The sequence below is a fragment of the Pipistrellus kuhlii genome, unplaced genomic scaffold (assembly GCF_014108245.1).
Source record: "Pipistrellus kuhlii isolate mPipKuh1 unplaced genomic scaffold, mPipKuh1.p scaffold_m20_p_13, whole genome shotgun sequence".
Taxonomy (NCBI): domain Eukaryota; kingdom Metazoa; phylum Chordata; class Mammalia; order Chiroptera; family Vespertilionidae; genus Pipistrellus; species Pipistrellus kuhlii.
In genome coordinates, this window is record NW_023425438.1 from 24,815,748 (window position 1) to 24,829,216 (window position 13,469).

Genomic DNA, 13,469 nt, shown 5'->3' on the forward strand with positions numbered 1-13,469 from the left:
TTACCCTTCCTCTTAAAACCAGCCAAACTGATTTCTCCTACCATCTGTAGAAAAATGCCACTACTTCATAAGACGTTCAGAGGTAAAAAAAACACACACACTGCATTTCCTAGTTAAAGATCTGTCACAAAGAAACATGTTACTGGAACAAACTGAGATGATCTATTAAATGAAAAGTCACTTTTTAGGTATGCTAGAACAGGTATTGGAAAATACAAATTTTTATAACTGAAATTAAATTTTCTACATTAAAAAGACTTTAATTTTCAACATTTCATATAAAAATATGAGACTGTATTCAATAACTTTTTACAAACAAAGAGATATTACTTTCTAGGAGGAGAAACACAGGCATAAGTGCCAAGAAAACAGGCGATAAGCATATCTAATACAGGGCTAATAACAAACATAAATTTTACAGTTATTAATCATCACTCATGAATTATACAGCCTTGTAATAAAGAAAACACTTTAAAATCAACACACTGCATCTCTAGTATATTTTTATAAGTTGAATTAAGTTATCTTTACTGTAATATTTCATAGTTTTAAATTCTGGGATTTATCTAAATAACAACAACATCAAGATTACTAAAATACCAATTATAAGCATATCCCTCCCCATCATCTAGTGCCTTGGATAAAAACAGAATCATCACAAGATTCAAAACTAAGCCTAGAGTATAAACAAAGAATGGTAATGGGTTATAATATAAAATGCTAACTTGCTTCTCAAGAGATTTTCAAGTTCAAATTCTAATTCTTAAAATCTGGTTTTCAGCCCTAGCTGGTTTGGTTCAGTAGATATAGAGTATCAGCCTACAGACTGAAGAGCCCCGGGTTCAATTCCAGTCAAGGGCACATGCCCAGGGTGGCAGGCTCAATTCCCAGTAGGGGATGTGCAGGAGGCAGCCAATCAATAATTCTTTCTCATCATTGATGTTTCTATTTCTCTCTCCCTCTCCCTTCCTCTCTGAATTCAATAATATATATATATATATATATATATATATATATATACATATATACACACACACACACACACACACACACACATATGTATTTTAAATCTGGTTTTTATTGTATAAAACTTGGAAACCTGAGCATTCTATAAAACTGTATATGATTGAAAAATAGATATGTACTCAGAATTTAGTCAGTAAAAATAAAATCATATTCTCTTTACAATGAATGTAAAGGGGAATTCAGCCCTAACCGGTTTGGCTTAGTGGATAGAGTGTCGGCCTGTGGACTGAAGGGTCCCAGGTTCGATTCCAGTCAAGGGCATGTACCTTGGTTGCCAGCAAATCCCCAGTGGGGAATGTGCAGGAGGCAGCTGATCGATGTTTCTCTCTCATCGATGTTTCTAACTCTCTATTCCTCTCCCTATCGCTCTGTAAAAAATCAATAAAATATCTTTTTTTTTTTTTTAGGGGGGGGAGTCCGTATCTACTGAAATAAGATTTCACCAGCAAAGGAAAAAGGCCGTGCTTAAGCAAGTAAAAAGCAAAAAGCATTAAGACTGATACCACCCTGGCTTGACCTCCCCTGGTAGAGGATGGGGAGGTGCTTGTCATGAGCTGTCGCTTGAGAGGACTTCTCCTCACTGCTCCTATAAATATAAGTAGTTTACTAAAGTAGGAATACAATTGTACCTTACCCGGTCCATACCAAGTACCAAATAATATTGAACCAAGCATACATTTTAATTATCACAAAATCAGTCTTACAAGTTAACTTAAAAACAATCTCTACAGCAAACCTCAGAACAATTTATACTATATCCAAAGGGAGGGAAGAGAACCTATCAAACAAATTAAAAAGAAAAACCCCTACTAATTGGTAATTTGAAATTTTTTGGTATGCATTTATGATCCTAGTAATCAATTATACTGTAATCACTTTTAAAAACAAGTCTCAACTACAAGCCCTAATACCAATTTTTAAAACCCATGTGTCACTAGTTTCCCTATTAAAAATTTTGAAGATGATCAATTTTTATAATTACTTTAAAAGATCAGCCTGTATGGGATTTTAAAGCATATTATTAAGTAACACACTTAAATAAAAATTACTTAGGCTTTTATTTTTAAAATCTAAATTAAAATACAACTACAGAACTCAAATGTAGAGAAGGCTAGTCAGACATATATTTTGGTTGTCTTTATTCTTATCCATCACTAATTCCTTTTAGGCTTATTTATCTAAGATTCAGCTTTAACTGATCTCTTCTTATCTAATAAGTTTATTCAACTCCATTTGCGTTGACATGTTTTACAGTAAATGTTTTTCTCCACAAGTGTAAAAATGTATTTATACCAATTTATTTTTTCTGATCTTTAAAAGAATTAATTTCTAAAAGAAATCTCTAGTCATGATCTATTTATCTCTTGTGGCCACTTTATAAGTCACGTGCAGCCATACTCTGTTACTTAAAATTGCTCTTGTAACTTTTAGTTATGGACATAATCTCAGCTGAACAGATTTAAAATATGTCAACTTATAGATATGCATTCTGATTAAAAGCCATAGTAGCAATATATATAATTTAAATCAAACCCCATCACTTTCCCATCCCAAGTGAAATTCATTCTACTCACATTCACTTTTTCATTTTACAAGGAGTAAGTATTTTGACACAGGAACTAAATAAAATTCTGACAAGTAATTTCAACACAACATATTATAAATAATACAATCTATAAATAGTGAAGTTAAATCAACTAAATAATACCAGGCCATCTAATTTATAGCAAGATTCAATATGTGTGCCACTGGGCGAGGGTGGGAAGGGACAGGACCTGTAAGTTTCCACAACTATGTGATTTGTATCACTAGATGGCAATCTTCTTTAGATTTGATCAGAGTAGAACTGAAAACAATCACTGGAGGAAAAAGATGGTGAAAAGGGAAGCAGTGACTAATAACATAAAAACAAAATATACAAATCAAATATGCAAATGAAAGCTAGATTAACTGTCGTAACACACCGCAAACAGTAATAACTCTTCCTGTCTATAAGTAAAAGAACAAGCAAGCTACAGTTTCCAATAATCACTCCCCTCCCAAATGAAAACAATCCTAAAGGTATAAAACCAAGCCACTAGATATTTATTCCAGCCAAGATTATGAAGTGTTTCACAAGAGACAATTGGCCTATTTCTGTGTTCTGTTATGCAATTCAATCCTAGGTCAATAATAGCAATAGACACAAATGAAAAGCTAGCTCTTCCTCTACCATGTGTAAAACAGGTTGCTAAGTAAAGAAAGAGAAATCTTACAGAGTGCTAGGCTGAAAATTTATGTTGAGCATAGGAACTATTTTCATGTCTGACACACAAGCTTTTAAAAAATCAAAGAAAACAGTCAGAAGGTGAAATAAGGAGAAAACAGGATTACTCACCGTGGAGTAGTAACTGTTTCCTTTTCTGTGTGCGGCTCCCCCAGCAGAGCTGGGTAGTTCCCTGGAGGTGCCAAGAGAGGTTAGCTAGCCCTGCCCCTCATCGCATAACAACACATCCTTTCACATATTAATGAAATGGTCTCAACTCTTAGACCTTAAGTATGAATTTTTCTTGAGTGAAAAGTTAGTAAAAGTTGAGATCTTAAGAATGATCTAACTAAGAATGACTTACAGATCTACCAGAGAAAAGGGGGAACAAAGTAAAGAAGAAATATTGGAGATGAAAAATGATGACTCCTCTACCTTGAGTAACCCTGCTTTTATAGATGTTATTAGTTTTTACTTTCTGTGATAGCTGGTTAGACCTAAAAGATTATGAGTGGACTGCAAAAGGAGAAATTAATGATGATTTGAGGATTAAAGGCAAGTGTCCAAAATTCCTGTAAGCCTGCAAAGACACACTCCAACTTCCACATCTATAAAGGTAACTATAAACTATATCACAAATATTTCTATTAAATCATCAACTAAAGGTTCCAAGGGCGAAATAAAGAGGTTCCAATGTAAGAGTAATTCAGCAGACTTAAGAGTAACAAAACTGCTAAAAATTAAAATTATACTAAACTAAAAAATGTATCCTTTAATTACCCTCAAGGAACCATAATTTACCCATCATTTGAAACAGTAATATGTATAACATATACAAGGTATTTAGTGACCCCCTACACTGCTAAAGGCCAAAAATTACAATGCAGATGCATTAGGTATATCATTTATTTTATACTTATCAAGATAATCAACTTATCTAAGTAGTTTATTTTTTGTCAGTCTCTAATCACTTAGCATAGTTCATATATTTATTAGCCATTCCCCTGAACAAGAGGATTTTAAGATCATCCCATACACCCCATTAGAAACTAGGTTAGGTTTTCTTACAGAAAAACTCAGAACTAAGTTTTTCATTACTTTTCAATTTTCCAGAAGACAAATACTACTAATACATGTGCAAGGCAAACTTAATAATGAGTGGTTTGACCAATCGATCAATCAAGCAGCTAGAATATTTTACCTAATTGAGATTTATATAAGAAAAGCATAAGTTGAAATTTTTTAAAAACTGAGTTGCTATGTGTTTCCAAAAACTGCTTGGGTATTTTGAAAAATGCACACTGTCCCATAATACAAAGGCAAAATTGTGTTATTAACATCGGTAACATGTTAGCACCTTACGCATTACACTAAAGCATCTGTCAATTGATGCTTTCCTTTTCTCCATGACCTGACACATTTTACTCTATTTCCCATAGAAACTACTTTCCTATTGTTGTTTTTATGTACTAGTTTAAAATTGATGTGCTGTTGATAATTTGAAAGTTGTGCTACAGATATTCTTTCTTCACAGCAGGCAGGGTGACAGTATCACAGAACAATGGCACCATCAACTGAAATTACTTAAGTGTTTTCAAATCACTGTATATTTATAAGACTTTTAACAAGTGACTTATTAAAAAAGCATTTCAGAAATTTAAAAAGCTAACTTTATTTAATGATACTTTGGTGAGAACCAATTTACTATAAGCAAAAAAAAAAAAAGCCAAAATGTTATATAAAGAAAACAAATGTTACCAAAACAAATTAATATTTCAGATAAAGATGACACCAGTTAAGAAATTGATTTTAAAGGGAAGGATTCTGTTAAGAATGAGTTAAAGGCCCAGGGAAGACTACACAAACTCCGTGTTTTGGCAATTCATCAGCTAGCTAAGGGCTGTTCATTCACTTTTAATTCAACTTCATTTAATCATTACCCTGCATAAATGCATGTAACTATAAAGAATCCTAAAAATGTGTTGTATTCAATGTCTAAAATGATTGACTTTTCATCATTTTATATTTTATTTAGTTATGTATTACTAAATATACAGGGGGTGGGCAAAAGTTTTATAGTTGTTACTATGGGAAACAGCTTTCTTATATTATTATTTTTTTTTTCTTTTTCTTTTTTTCTTTTTATATATTTTATTGATTTTGTACAGAGAGGAAAGGAGAGAGATAGAGAGTTAGAAACATCGATGAGAGAGAGTCATCGATCAGCTGCCTCTTGCACACCCCCTACTGGGGATCTGCCCGCAACCAAGGTACATGCCCCTGACCGGAATCGAACCCGGGACCTTTCAGTCCCCAAGCCGACGCTCTATCCATTGAGCCAAACCGGTCCCGGCTTTCTTATATTATTATTATTGTATTTTTCATACAAAAAACTGTAACCCACTTTTGCCCACCTCTGTATATAAGAAAACATCTTATATGTATACCTTTAAATATATTTAAAAATCTAATAATTGTATGTTTATATTAAACAACTTTTATTACTTCATTATATTAAAATTTCACACTAAAAGTGAAAAGTCAAAAACAAAACATCCCCATTTAAATAATCTTTCTTCTTCAGCTTTTCTGGGAAAAATCTATAAAGGATACTCAGGATCAATTTTATACTTGACAGTGTATAGTAATGCAAGCTAACAAATTATTTAGTTATAGTCCATGGCATTTGTAACATTTTTATATCATGGTATACTTTTCCTTATTGAAAATGCATTTCATTATATATAATCCTAATTGGTGTATAATAGCAAAATATATGGCAATATTGTCCGGGTGCACATTTATTTCAAAAGATAAATTCTTGCCCAGCCGGTTCTCAGTGGTTAGCGTCAGCCTATGAACCAGGAGATCATGGTTCAATTCCTGGTCAGGGCACATGCCCAGGTTGCAGGCTCAATCCCCCAGTTGGAAGGCATGTAGAAGGCAGCCGATCAATGATTCTCTCTCATCATTGATGTTTCTATCTCTCTCCCCACTCCCTTCCTTTCTGAAATAAATAAAAATATATATGCATATATACACAAAAAAAGGTAAATTATTTGTGTCAATTCCCTATTATAGTGCACATGGCATAATACGGCTACATGATGATAGGAACTTCCATATTGAAAAACCCCCAGGCCTCCTTAGCTGACCCTTCAAGAAGTACATCTAAATGATCACTTTGCCGAAACTGGTTTGGCTCAGTGGTAGAGCGTCGGTCTGCGGACTGAAGGGTCCCGGGTTCGATTCCGGTCAAGGGCATGTACCTTGGTTGCGGGCACATCCCCAGTGGGGGGTGTGCAGGAGGCAGCTGGTCGATGTTTCTCTCTCATCGACGTTTCTAGCTCTCTATCTCTCTCCCTTCCTCTCTGTAAAAAATCAATAAAATATATTTTAAAAAAATAAATAAATTATCACTTTACGAAAAATCCTCTCATCATATACACAGATTATACATGCTTTTGCTCTTAGATACATTTTTGTATTAAATGAGGATACTGCTCATTGTCAACAAGTTCAAGCACAGCTGAATTTACTAATGTAGTAAGTATTTTCCAGCATATAAGACCATCCCCCCTAATTTTACAGTTAAAACATAGGTTTAGGCCTATATTCGCTGTATAAGACTACCCCCCACTTCAAAGAAAAGACTTACTTTGCCATCAAGAACTGAAGGTAATTTTTGTGCAATTTTGGTCTTTTGCCCCCGATTTTCGGTTGACTTTTTTTTCGTTTCAAAAGTTGTCTTATACGCCGGAAAATACGGTATTAAATTTTTTGCTGTATTATACACTGTTAAAATCTTCAGGAAAATAAAAACCATTGATTTTAATTTTAGGCCTCATTTAAAATTATTGTTTAAAATCAATCTCTTGTGCCCCACCAGGTGGCGGGCTCAGTCAGTTGGAGCAAAAGGTATTCCCAAGCACCAAAAGGGCTGCCGGGGTCCATTCCCAGTCAGGGACCATCACTAGGTTGTGGGTTCAAACCCTGTGGGGACATTTTTGGGAGGCAACCATCTATGTTTTCCCCTCTCTCACATCAATAAACATATCCTCAGGTGAGAATTTAAAAAATAATTTAAAAATCAATCTCTCATAATAAAGATGAATTTGGTAATACTGCTCTGCTATCAAACTATAAAGCTAATAAAAAACAAAGGTTCTGTAAAAGAATTCAGCAAATGCATAGGTAAACTGAAAACAGATTCCCTTACTTGAAATGGCCCCACTTCTCCCTCTTAAATCTAATGAGCAAGCTAAAATTCAATGTCTAAAAACAGCTTTTAGATGGAAATAAATGGGAATTGTGAAAAAGCATGATTTCAAACAATTATACAAAATATAGGAAGACAAGCAAGTCATATTTTAAACAATTCCTTGAAGCTTTTTAAAATTTGTTGTAAAATCCACAAATAATTCTCTTCTTTGTGTTTTTTGAGCAGGCAGGGATTACTTACTCATTTTTATGTCATTTTCATTAAGTTGTTCAGCAATGAGATGTTGATGTAGACAGAAAATGATCTAAGATGGTATACTGAAACTAGTAGCTATCTACTTATTACATGAGCTCAAGTTACATATTTGCTGATGTCCACTAAATTCAATTTTTCAACTTAAATGGTAGCACTAACAATAGACTAACTCAAGACACTCTTTCAAAATAATAATGCTCTGAAAAGCACTTACATTTAAGAAAAGCAACTTGATAGATCTAAAAAGTTCAAAATCATAATGAATAACACTGGACAAATATTTATTTAAAAAACACCCGTTTTTTGCTACAAAATCTTTAATCAATGTTGACAGCAGACAAAAAAAAGTATTTTTTTTTCCTTTTTAAAGCAGAGTATTTCTTAATTAACTTAGTAATCTAATAGATAAACTTAAATATCTAAATTAATATTTAAAACTCATGACCATTCAAAGTTATCCTGGCACCATATGAATATCTGAATAAGCCTTAAAGTTTACAGACCTAAGTTGTGCCTCACGTATTTTTTGGCCTATCAATGGCAAAAAGGTTAAAGTGAAACAAACGCCACCAATAATTATAAAACCAGGAAATCATTATGTGACTAAAACTTAAAATATATACCAAGTGGAAAAATAGCAAAATATATATAAAGTAGTTATTTTTACTTACAAGTTAGCAACTGGCTCTCCTTTCAATGGAGGTAGGAGGTTTCCTGAGCCAATTAAACAGTTGTGCACTATAGTCAGACTCTGTAGAACATCATCTCTAGAAAAAATAAAAGGTATTTTCATATTTTATAAGACTCCAAATCCCTATTTAATGAAAAGCCACGAATCTAGGGGAGAGTACAAAAACTTCATCAAGTGGGGATATACAAAATTAAGGTAAAAAAAAAAAAAATGGCAACCACCACAGTTTACCCACTTAATAGTTCAAGGTAATTAAACAGATATTTACTGGTAGTAAGAGATTTGCTTATATTAAGCAGGTTCTTAATATAGGTAAGAAAGACTGATTGTGCTGTGTGAAACAATTCTGAATTTAATCACCTATTTATCTAAAGATCACTACCACAAGAAAACAGTATTACATGAAATCTTCCAGCACATCTCATCTAAAAATGGACCGGCTAACCGTTTACTTCAAAAGGCAGTTTTATGCAATGGACTATATAGATTATTACATGAAGTCAATCATACTTCTTCCTGCAATCCCATTTATACTGAATTTGCTATTAGAGTTTCCTGACATTTGACACACAGTAATTTTCCTACTATTATTTTAGGAACTGTCAAACATCCAAACTACAAAAGTCTAATGATTTCAAATAATTTTCTTTTTAAAGCCCATGGGAAAGGGTAAAAAAATTACCTCACAGAGATATTTTTCTTAAGTAATATGAACAGCAATAATGAATTACCAAGAAGAAACAAACCAATAAATCTAAGTTGAACCTAGAAAAGCAGGCATTACTTTCAAAGGGGACATACCTACATACTTCTCAAAGATACACACGTGAAACAGCTAAATAAAAAGCACTAAAAACAAGCGAGGACAAAAACCCATTTATTTTTAAATGTTATGACAAATTATCTGTTACACAACGCTATATTAAATGGTTTCTAATTACACTCATGTGGATGGTCAAAACTCACTGAAAATGAATACAGCAGACATCCACAGAGAGAAGGAAAGGCACACAAAAAGATGTTTTTTAGTCTGAAACCATAAAAACTAACACCAATTATTGAAAATAAAACAAAACAAACTAACCTAGACATTTCGAGTTCTCCATCCCCACACTGCTGGAGTTTGATGAGTTCAGGCTGAAGAAAAGAATCCAACAGAAAGAAGGCAAACGCCACTTCATCGGAAGAAGGAACATGCCACTGGATTCCCAGATTCCAAAGGTCCCCTGGTTTACCCCAGTCCTAGAAAAGAACAGCATATGTTTAGCCAGTTGAGAAGTTAAAAAAAGAACATCCTACCTAATAAAAGAATAATATGCAAATTAACCCTCATTCTACTACACCCACAAGCCACGCCCACCAGCCAATCAGAGTAAGTATGCAAATAAACCCAAACAAGATGGCTACAGCCACAGAGAGCAGGAGGGGGGCTTGCGTTTCCCCGGCAATGGAAGAAGCCAAGCTTTCCGCCTGCCCTTGCTGGCCTAGCCTCAACCCCAGGCTACAAAGTTTCAATTGTAGAAGGTAAATAAACCCCAGATACCAGGGCCTCAGCTTGGGTTGCCAGGAGGCGTGGCTGGACTGCAAACCACCACAGGCCTCTCGCCCAGGCTGCCCCACGGGAACCCTCACCCTGATCTGGGACACCCTTCAGGGCAAACCAGCTGGCTCCAGCCCATGACCCAGGCCTCTATCCTATCCTATAAAAGAGGAATATGCAGATTGACCATCATTCCAACACACAATAGCTGTTCCCATATGGTCAAAGATGGCTGCTCCATGTGGACACAACATGGCCACAACTGGATGGCCAGCATGGGAGGGCAGTTGGGAGGGACCAGGCCTACAAAGGAGGGCAGTTGGGAGGGACCAGGCCTGCAAGGAGGGGAAGTTGGAGGCGATCAACCATGCAGGGGAGGGCAGTTAAGGGTGACCAGGCTGGCAGAGGAGGGAAGTTGGGGGCAAACAGGCTGGCAGGGAAGAGATTAGGGGGTAGGGGTGTCGAACTCAATCAGAGAAGGGGCCAAAATCTAAAATCCAGCCTAAATCGCGGGCCGAATGGTTTACTGAACAGTCATAAACTGTCATTGTGATGGAAACGCAGCGGAGTGCAGTGATGACAGCGCGGTGCGGGCCACATTGCAAGGCCTGGCGGGACGGATTTGGCCCGCGGGCCTTGTGTTTGACACATGTGGATTAGGGGGTTAACAGGCTGGCAGGCAGAAGTGGTTAGGGCAATCAGGAAGGCAGGAAGGTGAACAGTTGGGAGCCAGCAGTCTTAGATTGTGAGAGGGATGTCCAACTGCCAACTAAACAGGCAGTCAGACATCCCTCGAGGGACACTCCCCCCCCCATGCATTAATTTCGTGCACTGGGCCTCTAGTATATACATAATTGAAAATGTTAGAATATGTATGTGTTCCAAACCTAAGGTAGTGAATAATGCACACAAAAATGGCATGACAACGTATTATCACTTCATTATAACTCCTGAAAAGGTCTTCCTAAAGAGCCCCTCAAATATTAGTTTACTTATAAGAGTAACAGTAAATTTATGTGAGTCTACTGAGTTACCCAATAAAATGATATGGAATTATAGAGGTTAGATGTGACATAACAAGTCATCTCACACAAAACAGAAAAGAAGAAAACTAGAGGAGCTTCAGCACTATATATCGGGTCTAGTAATAATTAATGTCGTTTTTAAACATTCGTTTAAAATCTTGCTTGGCGTTGACTTGTATTGACATAACCTTCAAACACGTGGTATCTACAGAACCTGTGAAGTGCAATTAACAAGTTTTGCTTGAAAAAGTTTGTGTTTGGTTTGGTTTTTGTTGCAAAACTAGGGCTAAGAAGATGGCGGATGAAGAGCATATTCGGCACTGCATGCTTTACGAGTTCCAATTAGGAAGAAAAGCAAGTGAGGCTGCAAAAAACATCTGTAGTGCTCTTGGTCAAGATGCAGTTAGCGCCAGAAAATGCCAGCGTTGGTTTGAGAAATTTCGCGAGGGAAATTTTTCGTTAGATGACAAGAGTGGTCGAGGCCGTGTGTCCAATTTTGATCAAGAAGCTCTTCAAGCTCTTTTGGTGCAAAATCCTCAAATTACCCAACAAGAGCTTGCGACAACTTTAAATTGTTCACAAAAAACAATTTCCAATCAATTGCGTGCACTTGGCAAAGTCCAAAAGTTTGGAAAATGGGTTCCTCATGAGTTGACCGACAACAACTGTAATCAAAGAGTCACAATTTGCAGTTCGCTCCTCTCTCGTCAAAACCGTTTGCCATTTTTAGAGCAAATTGTTACCGGAGATGAAGAACGGGTGCTGTATGTTATTTTGAAAAGGCGGCCTCAATGGTTGGACAAAAATGAGGCTCCGCAGCCCACGCCAAAACCTGACTTGCATGCGAAAAAACTGATGTTGTGTGTTTGGTGGAATTTTAGAGGAATTCTTCATTATGAACTTTTACCATCTAACCAAACCATTACAAGTGCAGTGTATAGTGCCCAATTGGAAAGGTTAGCCCAAGCTTTAAGAGAAAAAGAACCCGTGCTGATTAATCGGAAGGGCGTAATTCTTCACCACGATAACGCACGACCGCATACTGCAAGAATCACTGCTGAAAAACTGCGCCAGTTGGAATGGGAAGTTCTCCCTCAACCTGCATATTCTCCTGCTATTGCCCCTTCCGATTACCATTTGTTTCGTTCTTTGCAAAACTTTCTTCTTGGAAAAAAATTTAATAATGAAGAATGCCTCAAAAATGCATTGACCGAATTTTTTGCATCAAAATCACAAGAATTTTACAACAGAGGGATTAAAATGCTTCCTGAGCGTTGGGCACAAGTAGTAGAAAACAACGGCAACTATATTGTTGATTAAATTTTGTTGTATTGTTTAAATAAATTCGATTTTAAAAAGTATTAGGAAACGACATTAATTATTACTAGACCTAATACTAGGCTGCACACATTTAAAACGCTCTAGGGAGCGCCATTCTAGTTGCCAGGTGGAATGCTGCCTCATTCACAAATCACTTAGAAAGCCAATTAGATCTTCAAAATAAACAACCCAATAAGTTTTAATATAATCTACTTTTAAAATAAATAAGTGGTACCTTCATACACAAGAAAAACAACAACCACACTTTGAATTCCTTAGGAAAATAACAGAATATATCCTTGAATCCTAAATTATTAAAAACGCTTGCCTTGATAGGAAAGTATTCAGAAAGATGCTTGTCAAAGCCACCGGGCACACTGCAGTATTCTGTAGGGTAGATGAGTGTGGTAGAACGAAGAAGGTGATGCAAAAGGTTGCAGGACAGAGTGTAACCCTGCTTACAGGTTAAATGTAGAGTTCTTTGGAGAATCTTTACAAGTTGCTCCCTATAAAGAAGCAACTTCTTCCCATCCACTCGAGTAATCTAAAAAGAGAAATATTTTTTTAGCCCAAAGATATTTGGAGTAAAAGATTTAAGAATCAATAATTAACACAAAGGTTAATGTTTGACCATGAAAGAAGTCTTAAAAGCATTAACAGTGTTTTTTTTTAAGTAATTCATTTTAAGCCTTATTCATTATATTCTAACAATCTACTCTTTTTAAAGGTCAAACTCATTTTCTGAGTCCAGGTTCTCAAGTGCCATGGCATAGTAACATCCTTTCCAAAAGAGTCCCTCTCCTTTAAGAGATAATGGGATTTCTGTTCTTTGGTTCTTGAACTAACACATAAAAAATGCTCAAGTCTGATTAATGGCCAAGTTTAGAACATAGAGAGAAAAAAATTCCCAAATCAAATAACCCTTTCAATTAATGAGTTACCTATATTAGATTTAATCAGTAAAAAGTCAATAATACTGAACATAAGGTAATCAATAATTATATTCCTGATATTAGAAAGTGATATCATCTGACTTTCTACCACTAAATCAAAAGAATACTTAAAACTTATGACCTTTCATGGTTTAATATCAAACTTTCAAAAAAGAATAAATACTTAGAGCAAGTCAACATTTTCACAATTAT

At 35.6% G+C, this 13,469-nt stretch overlaps 1 protein-coding gene across 15 annotated transcripts in view; it reads right to left on the reverse strand.

Annotated features, from left to right (window-relative positions):
• The window catches only part of PSME4 (proteasome activator subunit 4), a 96,275-nt gene that overhangs the window by 38,016 nt on the left and 44,790 nt on the right, over positions 1-13,469 (reverse strand). For all 15 annotated transcript variants that reach the window (XR_006741417.1, XR_006741418.1, XR_006741419.1 and 12 more), the window contains 3 exons: positions 12,653-12,868; positions 9,524-9,681; positions 8,420-8,515 (listed from right to left, as the gene is read on the reverse strand). Coding sequence is in view for 12 of the 15 variants with exons in the window: in XM_045580745.1 (XP_045436701.1) it covers positions 8,420-8,515; positions 9,524-9,681; positions 12,653-12,868 (470 nt within the window). In the remaining 3 variants the exon portion in view is untranslated. The remainder of the gene's footprint in view (positions 1-8,419; positions 8,516-9,523; positions 9,682-12,652; positions 12,869-13,469) is intronic.